The sequence below is a fragment of the Atractosteus spatula genome, chromosome 5, assembly GCF_055471065.1.
Source record: "Atractosteus spatula isolate fAtrSpa1 chromosome 5, fAtrSpa1.hap1, whole genome shotgun sequence".
NCBI lineage: Eukaryota > Metazoa > Chordata > Actinopteri > Semionotiformes > Lepisosteidae > Atractosteus > Atractosteus spatula.
Window position 1 is genome coordinate 8659387 of NC_142710.1, and position 12150 is coordinate 8671536.

At 45.1% G+C, this 12150-nt stretch overlaps 1 protein-coding gene across 1 annotated transcript in view; it reads right to left on the reverse strand.

Annotated features, from left to right (window-relative positions):
- LOC148833981 (uncharacterized) overlaps positions 1-12150 on the reverse strand; it is a 66020-nt gene that overhangs the window by 18056 nt on the left and 35814 nt on the right. The window contains 16 exon segments of the mRNA XM_088915714.1: positions 635-926; positions 1102-1256; positions 1607-1875; positions 2696-2858; positions 2951-3239; positions 4052-4209; positions 5094-5362; positions 5756-5924; positions 6038-6290; positions 8293-8450; positions 9476-9747; positions 9878-10040; positions 10127-10379; positions 10660-10817; positions 11499-11770; positions 11938-12100. Coding sequence (XP_088771840.1) covers positions 635-926; positions 1102-1256; positions 1607-1875; positions 2696-2858; positions 2951-3239; positions 4052-4209; positions 5094-5362; positions 5756-5924; positions 6038-6290; positions 8293-8450; positions 9476-9747; positions 9878-10040; positions 10127-10379; positions 10660-10817; positions 11499-11770; positions 11938-12100 — 3456 coding nt within the window.

Below are 12150 nucleotides of genomic sequence, written 5' to 3' on the forward strand. Positions count from 1 at the left end.
CAACCTGTTACCTACCAAATGCTGTTATGGGAAGACTACAGTTAATTGTCAGTGTCTGTGCCACTGGACGTGAAGGTCACAAAAGCCTTCATAGTTTCGTAATGTGTTTGTTAACTAACTGGATTAAGTGTAGTCAAATTTGGTGGTCAAACAACATGAGAAAGCAGTCTGTCATAATTGCTCTCAGTCTTGCTATTGCATGACCCTTGGATCCCCAGAATATGATTCTATCATCTGAATCTAAATGGAGTCACTTGATGTCGCATGCACCTTTTTAGAGCAGAACTAGAGACCACATCCAGCTGCAAAGTAATTCCAACTCTTGGAGAGCTCTGGAAACGCTTTATGTCATTATTACTGAAGGGCCCTGGCAAAAAGCTGAAGAAATTACAGCTCGACTGAATGGCCTGCAAGAGCTTTCCACAGAAAGCCTATAAGAAGAAACTAGGTGAGTGGTGTTGTTAACTGGAAAATATGACCTATTTTGTTATGGACATTCATATTTAATATATTGATTCACGAGGGACGGTGTTCAATCCCTTCTGCTGTTTATTAGAGGTGGATGGGTGGATTTGTGTTATCCTTTTCTCATACCACACACTCTCACGTTGGATATATCCTGGATTTTACTCACTGGGGCCTGCAGTCGGGGGGCTGGCAGTAGTTGTAGTTGTGGGACGGGCAGTGGTTACTGCTGCTGTGGCACCACAGGTGAAGCTGCTGTCAACGTCTGTGCCACTGGAGGTGAAGGTCACAAAGCCTGTTGCTCCCGACCCCACTTGTCCGTTAATCCAGTCCCGGTACTGGGACACCCTGGTGTACACTCCTGGGAGATTGGGACGAGCACAGCCCTCTCCAAAACTCACAATACCAGCCTGAACCCAGGCAGAGCCCTGCTTGCAGACCAGGGGACCCCCTGAGTCTCCCTAAAGACAGATAAAAGATTGTTAAAACAGGCAGACTGTCCACATAGTGTTGTCCACTGACACCAGTCTTGTGTCTGGTGAAACACCAGTACAGAGCATTGACCCAACAAGTGTGGTGCAGCTCATCACTTGTTTTAAACAGTGAGATGCTTAGAGAAAAGGCTTTTCCAGCTACCTGGCAGGAGTCCTTGCCCCCCTGCAGCACTCCCGCACAGATCATGTTGCCAGTGACACTGTTCGCTCTGAAGACCACATCATTCAGACACCCACACTGCCTGTTCCCAATGATGGGCAGCTGGACCTCCTGCAGGGTCGAGGGTAGAGTTGTCCCTAGAAGACAAGAGAGTCTGTTACTACCATAAAGTGCCCACAAGCTGGAACTCATCTCTGGGAAGGACAACTGTAGCAGGATCTGCTGAGCCATCATCTTTTAACCCTCCAGTGTCCCAGAAGATAAGATCTTTACAGGAATTTGAACATGTCGACCATAACAACCTTTACAAAGGTGTAAAAATCATGTACTCAAATGATCTGCAAATAGAGTGCAAGTGTTTATTTTCTGTGCTGATATTCCAGTAGGCCTTCTGGTGTGGTATATTATGTCAGTTCAGCTTGAAACCATCAGTTGAATTGGAAGAAAGGTTTTGGCAAAGGAGTGTGTTTCGTTGGGATACACTCACCACCTTCAACTGTGTCTCCCCAGCCAGTGACCCAGCAGCTGGTCCCATTGTAGAAGGTGCTGCTGGTATTAGCCAGACAGACGGGCTGGATGTAGTTGTTGAAGGAGACAGAACTGCTCAGTTTCATCAGGGCGATGTCGTTGTTGTTGGTTGAGGAGTCATAGTTTGGATGCTTGATGATCTGCTGGACCCCCCTGGACACCATGTTGGTGCTAGAGCCCATGTCTGTCACTCCCAGATACACTGTCCACTGACTTGGAGTCGTGGAGCTGGAGAGTGAAAGAGGGGAGAACGTGAGAAGACTGGAAATGTTTCTGACGGCACAAATAGTTCCTCACTAGCCAGTGTGACGTTACGCTCTTTTTACTTATTTTGTTTTACTCCCCTCCCTTGCAGGAATCCATTTTATTAAAAAGATTTAAGTTTCTCTCTCTGGATGGGTTGGAGAGAGAGTTACAGTTTTAAATGCCGCTACGGGACGTCCTGTGAAGAGAAGTGTGGAATAAACTACGGTGAATTTCTGGTTTGTAGTTTTTGGTAAACGTGAGACCTGTCAGGTTTGTCTATTTGGCTGCGGTGGGGATTGGGATTGTTGTGGCTCCTGTGTATTATTTTGTTTTCTGTTACAGCTCGGTTTAGTGTAGTAAGTTAGCTTGCGGAAGACTTTTCTTTGGCTTTGCCACCTTTTTTCTTCGGGAATCGGGTTTAGCGGGTTTTGGGGTGATAGTTAGTGTAGGAGTTGTTTGTTTTTCGTTCACTTTACCCCTGTGTTTTTTTTTACCTTAGCGTTTTCCCCATCCTACATCCTGTTGTTTGTATTCGCGTCTTATTAACCCTGACTCATCTGTTAGTCCCCATTTGCCCCCAGACTGAGCCATTTTGGGGACATAACAGTGAATGGACAGTGCAGGAAGAGAAATAGAGCTAATTCATCACTTATAATCATGAAACTCAGTAAGTCAGATTTACTCTGACACTTTAAGAGCTCATCAGCATTTTTCCAGTCTGTACTTTTCCCACTCAGTCCACAGTCATCACAATCTGCTGTTCCTGTCAGCACTGACAGAGGGGGTCCTGTTTCTTTCCTACCCTGAAAAGCAGTGCGCTGCAGTCAGCACCCACTGGCTGTTGATGAGGGTCCCCCCACATCTGTGAGCCCCATTCAGACGCAGACTGGCCTGCCAGGGCCAGGACCCCGGCTGGGCAGACTGGCCCCCAACGATCCTGGTGTTGAGGACAGCCTGTCCACAGACTGGAGGAACAAGACGACAACAGGAAAGATAAGTGATCTAATTATGTCTGAGTCTGGTATTTTATGAACAGATGAATCAAGCTGTGACCTACCAGGTGGTGTTAAGGTAGTTGGCAGTGTACTAGTTGGTGGAGGTGTCGTTGTTGTTGTCGTTGTAGAGAAAAGACTACAGTTATAATTGTCAGAGTCTGTGCCACTGGATGTGAAGGTCACATAGCCTGGAGAAGAAGCCGACCCCACCACTCCATTAATCCACTCCTGGAACCAGGAGACTCTGGTGTAAATCCAGGGAAAACTGGACTGGTAACATTCATAGCTCACAATACCAGCTTGTACCCAGGCAGAGCCCTGCTTACAGACCAGTGGACCCCCTGAATCTCCCTGAGAGAGAGAAACAGAGGCAGGTTACTACACACTTATTCACTTACTACAGTGTATGCACATGCAGGGAGAGAGTCAGGGATGAAGAAGCACTGTCAGAATGCTTTAATAGAGAGACTGAGTGTCTCTCTGAGAAGAAAGACAAGATGAAGACTGATAGTCCCGCAACACTGGAACTTCAGCAAGGCCGTGTGACAATACCCACACTCACAGTCTTGCCTCCTTCATGTGCACGTTCCTGCTCAAGTCTGCAAGGGCTCGGGGTGCCCCATTTCTATATTTGTGTTTCACAAGAGTGCTCAGGAGTGCCCCCAATGGGCCCTTACTGCTCCCTTCTCTGAAGTCTGCATCAGAGTGGACTCCCCTGAAGGGAATCACCCCCAATTCCTCAGGAGTGGAGTTAGAATTAGTGTTAGTAATTTTTTTTTTACAGATTTAAAACTCATTTTACATAAAAACAAATTCCATTATGCTATGTTCCTCATACTGTTGTTTCTGTACTGGGACAGATTAGATGAAATGTACAATATTTAGTACTGCAAAGCTTAAGTAGCATCAATGGACAGGATTTTGACTCGTGTGACCAGCAAGAGACTTTACCCAAGGGTGTCCCATTACCCTGTTTATAACGGTGAAGACTCACACACTTGAAATCCACACTCACACTACGTCACACAAGGGCGGTCTTGGAGGAAGGGCTGATGGCACAGTGTGAGGATTGGGACACGCCCTGAATTAGAAAAAGGAACAGAGGAACAGAGGAGGGGAGGAATAAGATGATGGAAAACACAAGGAGCAGCAAGTTTTCGTACATAGCAGGGGCCCTTCCTGTCTACCAGCACTCCAGCACAGATCATGCGGTCAGTGACAACATTCCTTCCATAGGTCAGGTTGCTGGCACAGCCACACTCTCCGTTCCCAATGATAGGCAGCTGGATCTCCTGGAGGGTCTGGTTCCCAGACAGAGGTGCTGGAAGACAAGAGAGATCCCAAACAGTGTGTGAGATTGATGGCTGATTGCTATTACCCAATTCTTCCTACTTTAAGGCATCTCCCACCTACCCAGTCTAACAGTAACAGTATCCCAGCAGCTGTTCAGTCTAATTCTTATAATGATGAACTGAGACAATGGCATATAAAGGGATAGTGTACTTTTTAGTTTTTGCATTATCTCTGGTAAGATCAGCGCTTTAAAAACCTCCCTCACTTACAGGAATGAACCAGGGAGACAGCTATAAGAGTGAAGTTAAGGTGGAGGGAGTGCAAGACTAGAATTTGACCTCCTCTTGAATTTCTGTTAAATATCATGAGTTGAATGTGACAGAACTAATATTTCCTTTTGGGATCTCACTCAATAAAGTTTAACATACCACAGGATGACCACATTTATTTAGAACATCTCTGTGGTGCTTTAAAAATTTTAGAGATATTGTGAAGCATCCAGTTATCACACAATAACACAGAATACTGGAAAAGCTCATATCTGCTCACAACTACAAACCCTACAACTACACACAAGGAGAATGAGAAAGTATTCTGCCCTGTCCATTTGAGTGCAGGTTGTTGCTTCCTCCCCAATGTCACCAGGACCCGAGAAACACTGTGCTGACCCATCCTACCCTAGGTCAATGACACTCAGTGAACTGAGTCGACAGCTGCTGGGAGCCACAGTCACAGAGCCCAGCCTGTGCTTGGAAGAACATCTTGACCAGTTGAGTCACTGCAGAAACACAGGCCTATCATCTTTTCACACGCTGCAAGTGCAAGACACTATGTGTTTGAGGAGGACATACTGTACTTTTATACAACAAGCACATCAGTCAAGTAGACTATTAATCAAGGAGATAAACTCACAGTTTCCAGCAGTGTATCCCCAGCCTGAGACCCAGCAGCTGGTCCCAGTGAAGAAGGAGCTGCTGTTGTCTGCCAGACAGATGGGCTGGATGTAAGCAGTGAAGGTGACGGGGCTGCTCAGTTTCACCAGAGCGATATTGTTCTCCCAATTCGAATAGTAAGATTCAGGGTGCAAGATGATCTGTGACACCTTCCTGGACACTTCGTGAGGGTTAGAGCCCACCTGTCTCTGCCGGCCCAGATACACTGTCACTTGACTGAAACCATACCTGGAGAAAGATGAGGGAAATTGCTAGCAGAAAATGGTATAAAGTAATTTGTGATCCTGCATGAATTCTAAAAGCTGCAGCTAGATCATTAACCTAATTTTCTCTATAGACTTCTACAGATACTGAGATCAGAATCTCTTTTGGTGCAGGACACTCCACCCAGAGCTGGGAAAGTGACTTCTTATGTCATTGTTAAATGCTAGATCTGAACACTGGAGCTGTGTTCACACTGCTGAAGTATAGTTCTGAAAGATCTTTAATTGGTCCAATTAATAGAATTTTTCTTCCAGTAATCTGAAGAAAGTCAGTACGTGTTTGGTTCAGGGATACAAGCAGATGTTTCGTAAATGCCACTGACAGTCCCAAAGACCAATAAAAACTTCACATACTTACCAGTACCAGTTCAAACAGCTGGCGGAAGTCAGGACCCACTGGTGGTTGATCAGAGATCCTCCACACCTGTGTTGCCCATAGTAATGTATGCTGACCTGCCAGGGCCAGTACCCCTCTGGGGAAGAGTCACCTCCCAATATCCTGGTACTGAGAGGCGCCTGCCCACACTCTGGAGGAAGAGGACAGCGAGACAAGAATAGTCGTGGCTACCTGTTTACTCTAAAACTAGTACGCCGGTATTAGTCTATAGTGAGTCAGTTACTTGACTACACCATCACCTACCACTGGGAGCTATTGGAGTTACGTTGAATGGAGAGCAGGTGAAGTTGCTGTCGGGGTCCGGGCCATTGGAAGTGAAGGTCACAAAGCCCGGAGTGGCCAATCCCACCTGATCTTTAATCCAGTCTTTGTATTGGGACACCCTGGTATACACTCCAGGAATACTGGAACTGATACAGCCCCTCTCAAAACTCACGATTCCAGCCTGAACCCAGGAAGAGCCCTCCTTACAGATCAAGGGACCTCCTCCATCTCCCTGGAGAGAGACACAGTCTTAATACAGACACACTGACTGGACACTCCAGTACATTAACACTGCACTGAGAGAGAGAGGGGTTAATACAGACACACTGAATGGACACTCCAGTACATTAACACTGCACTGAGAGAGAGGGGTTAATACAGACAAACTGACTGGACACTCCAGTACATTAACACTGCACTGAGAGAGAGGGGTTAATACAAACACACTGACTGGACACTCCAGTACATTAACACTGCACTGAGAGAGAGAGGGGTTAATACAGACACACTGACTGGACACTCCAGCACATTAACACTGCACTGAGAGAGAGGGTTTAATACAGACACCCTGACTGGACACTAAAGACAGGAGTATATACAGTACGTGTATATACTACTGTTTGTGTTACAGTACATTAATATAATTATATCGTTATTAATTTCTTTAGATTCCATATTATATTCCCTATTAATCAAATTCTAAAAGTATGCTTTTGTTTACTCTGATAATGAGCGTATTCGCAGAAAAGGTTAAAATGATCACTTTTCACAAAGTATATAAACATACAGTAATGTGGTTTATATACATGTAAGACTTTGATAAATAAAATGTTTAGGCAGAAATGACATACTGGTGTTTATTTTATCTTTAAACTACCAATACCAGCAATATACATTTTACATAATATGTTTATGTTCCTAAATTAATATCGTTTATGAGCATGTGAAAGGCATGGTGAATCGGAGATTCTCAAGACTTACTTTGCATGATCGGAAGCGAATGCGTGATTGGAACAACGAAATGCTGTGGTGTTACTTTTTGTCAATGAAAAAATATTATTTTTGTTTACAAAGACAGTTACAAAAATGTGGACCAGGGTTATACTTTGAGTTTACAGCTTGTCCAGGGTCATTCATTATTAAAACTATTAGTAATATCTTCGGTAAAGACTTTGATGCATAAAATATTTCTGCATAATTAAAATATTTATGATGAAGGTGGGAGGTTGTGTACTTTTGTCCAACTGAGCAATCTTGCTTTCATAAAATATATGAACTTCTTAATGTATAATGATTAACATGCTGTAATACATAGTTTAAATTTAAAAGTCTAAAGAGTATACAACTTAAATTCTTAATTGAATAAAGATTGTCCCTCAGCAGTGATCGGGATTCGAAACTGGGTGTTTTCTGGTGACAGCTCAAATGCAGTACATGAGAGGTTAAGCTTTATTAGCTCCTCCTGCCGGTTTTACAAGGTGATTCTGAATACTATTAAACATAATTTCATTTACATACGGTAATTTTAGGTATGACGTGTTAAAACGCGTTTGGATGCGACACGCCCACTGCTTTATACCGCAAGGTACCCCGCTCATTTTGAATGGCTGCATCTGTATATGTTACATTCCACATTTCTCCTCTAGAGGGCGTTTCTACCCGTTTCTGTAATTGATTCAGTTCTATTACCTCGCGGTGTGTCTTGTTTATATTTTGCTTTATAAGCCTGGCGTCTCCGCTGTTCCGGGCTCATCTTTGGAAGCCCGCCTAGCCCCAGGCCAGGAGATAGCCCGAGGGCATAGGCTTTCATCCTGACCTCCTGACCTCTGAGCCCGGGGCTCGGAGCGCCATATCCTCTGTGTTCCTTGTCCACGTTTCCCGTTCCCTGGATTTTAATTGTCGTCGTCTTGAATGGATCTCCTGGCGCTCAGATTACGGACTGTGCCCTGGGTGCCCCTTTCGGACCTGGTTGCCTTGGCGTTTCCTCCCGTGACCCAGATCACTACTGTCACCGCCCACTGTCTGTCTACCCAAATAAACCCTGCTGTGTTTTCCCCTGAAGTCCGTCTCTAGTCTCTTCCGGATTATACCGTCACGCGTAGGGTCTTTACAACACACCCCGCGGGTGTCTGACCTGGCTTCCGTGACAATATGAAGATGTGATGGTTGGATATACTTGGATAGAGAGGGACACAGGGACAGAGCAGTGTAAAAGACAAAGGAAGAGTTGGTACCATGCAGACGTCCTTCCTCCCCTCCAGCTCTCCAGCACAGATCATGTTTTCAGTCACGGCTTTTGGTCCGTAAACGGGGTCGATGTCACACCCACACTGCCTCTTCCCAATGATGGGCAGCTGGACCTCCAGGAGCGTCCGGTTCCCTGACAGACCAGCTGAAATACAAGAGGGGCTGTCAGACCTCCACGGGTCTCCCTGGTGATTGTTATACAAATCTGTAATTGTGATGAAAGCCAGTTTCTAATGAAACACAGCTGTTATATCAGATACTTATAGTTGCATATAGAATTACTGCATATGTATATAAATGCTTACACAGGTGGGTAGCTGTGTCAGCATGCGTAGTCTGTAAAGGAAAAAGGAATAAGTTTTATCCGTGCTAAAGAGAGAAGAAAGAAAACACAACGTTTCAGCTATGGAGCCTTCTTCGGGTGTCACACCACAGCAGAAACGTTGTGTTTTCTTTCTTCTCTTTTTAGCATGAAATAAACCCATTACTTTTTCCTGTATTGTAACAGGCTGTTGTACTGCACTGGGACTGTAGCTCCTATTGTAACAGGCTGTTGTACTGTACTGGGACTGTAGCTCCTATTGTAACAGGAGTGTTGTACTGTACTGGGATTGCAGCTCCTATTGTAACAGGACTGTTCTACTGTACTGGGACTGTAGCTCCTATTGTAACAGGACTGTTCTACTACACTGGGACTGGAGCTCCTACTGTAACAGGACTTTTGTACTGTACAGGGACTGTAGCTCCTATTGTAAGAGGACTGTTGTACTGTACTGGGACTGTAGCTCCTATTGTAACAGAACGTTTGTACTGTACTGGGACTGTAGCTCCTATTGTAACAGGACTGTTGTAGTGTAATAAAAAGAGCTCACACCTGAAGAAGGCTTCTCAGCCAAAACATTGTGTTTTCTCTTTTCTCTTTTCAATATGGAATAAACCTTTTACTTGTTCCTAAATGCTTACACAGATCACCATGGACGCTGTTCTACAAGAGATCACCATGTATCATATAATTAAAATTTTATACAACAATAAAAGTGCAAATAATCTGTGTAAAAGTGAAGAAGCTAAATTTGCGAGAGAGAAGATTTCTGTGAGGTCTGTGCAGTTTATATGCACCTTAAACTGAGCGTTGTAGGTTTTTAACAATTATTGAGGGGTTACACTCACTTTGTTCATCTGTGTTTCCCCAGCCTGCAACCCAGCAGCTGGTCCCAGTGTGGAAGGAGCTGCTGTTGTCGGCCAGACAGATGGGCTGGATGTAGCTGGTGAAGTTGACAGGGCTACTCAGCTTCAGCAGGGCGATGTCGTTGTTCAGAGTCCAAGAATCAAAGTTAGGGTGTATGATGATCTGGGTGACCCTTCTAGACACTTCATGTGGGTTAGAGGCCACCTGGGTCAACCTGCCCAGAAGCACTCGGTAGAAACTGATACCACTGTAGCTGTATGAGAAAGAGAGGCAAGATGTCAGAAAATAGAGAAATACCATCCCTGAGAGCACAGGGCCACCATAATTTAATAGTCCTTTCATGCACCATTAAATTCATGAAAGGCTTTAACTGGTCAAGTTACCTGTAGATGCAGTGTGCAGCTGTCAGCGCCCACTGGTGGTTGATCAGAGACCCTCCACACATGTGTTGTCCATAATAATACAGGTTAACTTGCCAGGGCCAGTACCCCTCTGGGGCAGCGTCACCCTGCATGATCCTGGTACTGAGAGGCGCCCGCCCACACTCTGCAGAAAGGGAACACAGTCCTCAGCTGTTGAGTGTCAGAATACAGCAAACCTCTGAATTTTGCGAACAGTTAACTGATACCCACCACTGGATACTACAGGAGTCACATTGAATGAGCTGCAGATAAAACTGCTGTCAGGGTCTGTACCGCTAGAGGTGAAGGTCACGAAGCCTGGACTGGCCAATCCAACCAGCTGGTTAATCCAGTTTTGGAACTGGGACACTCTGGTGTAAACTCCTGGGAGACTGGTACTGGCACAGCTCTCAGTGAAACTGACAACACCAGCCTGAACCCAGGAAGATCCCTGCTTACAGACCAGAGGACCGCCTGTATCACCCTGAATAAATAGAGAGACAGATCAATAAAGACATAAACACTGCGTTGAGAGAGAGGGTTTAATACAGACACAGACTGGACACTCCAGTACATTAACACTGCACTGAGAGAGAGGGGTTAATACAGACACTTATTGGACACTCCAGTACATTAACACTGCACTGAGAGAGACGGGTTAGTACAGACACACTGCAATATTAAAGGGTTCTTCAGTCTGTAGTGAGGAGGTGGCAGGAGAATGACATCATGTAAAATTGTAGATACAGCACTATAATTTGAACCTGGCAGAAGTCTTTCCTTCCCTCCAGCGCTCCAGCACAGATCATGCTGTCAGTGATGTTCTTTGGTCCCAAAGCCTCATCGTTCAGACAGTTGCACTGCCTGTTCCCCATGATGGGCACCTGGACCTCCTGCAGGGTCTGGGGATATGGCAGGGACACTGAAAGACAAGAGAGATCCAGCCCGGCGGTTTTCCTCTGAGATCAAAACTCAGTTTCTTTATAGGAGGATGCCTGAGACAAACTTGTTCGATCCATTAAAAGAGCAGAGGTTGATCTGGAAAAACAAGCATTGCTGGCTCTTTTGGGATATGACATCTGTATTTTCCTCAATTGTTAATTTGTAATAAATTGAAATAGCATAGTAGTGCCAAGATTTCAGTTTCCTGCTCCTGAATGACTGTTGGTTTAGCAATAGGTGCTTTGTAAATTCAATGAACATACAGTATCTCTGGTTTTGACACATCAAGGTGAAGAAAGGACTTATTATACAATTAGAAAAAGTAACACCTCAGGACGATGATCAGTATCTACATCTTGCAGGATACTGATTGCGAAAGATTAGCAAACGTATGATGTACAGTATCTTTTCTCCAAAAAGACCTCTTCTGTTGCCAGTATAAAGAATGCAAAGAGAGTACAGAATATGCTATTTTTATACAGATAGGACACAGCCCTGAGGAGACCCAACACAATTAAATTGTGATAGAAATCCATTTACCCTCACTCTTTGTATACCGTTGTTCAGAAACTCAAAAATTCAACCTACAATATCTAGTATATATACATTTCAGCAACTACGGGGTTCCTGTGTGTTAACCAAGGGACATATACAAACTCACCAAACTCATCTAAATTTCCCCAGCCGGTGACCCAGCAGCTGGTCCCAGTTTGGAAGGAGCTGCTGTTGTCGGCCAGACAGATGGGCTGGATGTAGCTGGTGAAGGACACAGGGCTGCGCAGTCTCACCAGGGCGATGTCGTTGTTCAGAGTCTGGTAGTTGAAATCTGGGTGTGGGAAGATCCGGGCGACTCTTCTGGAAATCTCGGTGGGGTTATAAAACATCAGACTCCTCCTGCCCAGGTACACTGTCCACAGCCTGGCCTCAATGTTCCTGCAGAGAGAGGTCACAGTTACGAGCGGTTATGTGTTAACCGCTGACACAGAGTTCCTTAACTGCAGTCCACAATTACACTTGTTCAGAGTGATTTAAGATCTTTCACCATCAAAAGAGATCAAATCTAAATCAAACCAGGAAAGGAGTCTTGATAATCTAAGTACCTATAGAAACAGCGTGCAGCTGTCAAAACCCACTGCTGGCTGATCAGAGACCCTCCACATGTGTGTTGCCCATTGTAATACAGGCTGGCCTGCCAGGGCCAGGACCCCTCTGGAGCAGAGTCACCTCCCACAATCCTGGGACTGAGGGGAGCCTTTCCACACTCTGGAGGAACAGGACAGACATAAGATCACTGGAGTTGAGTACAAGCAAAC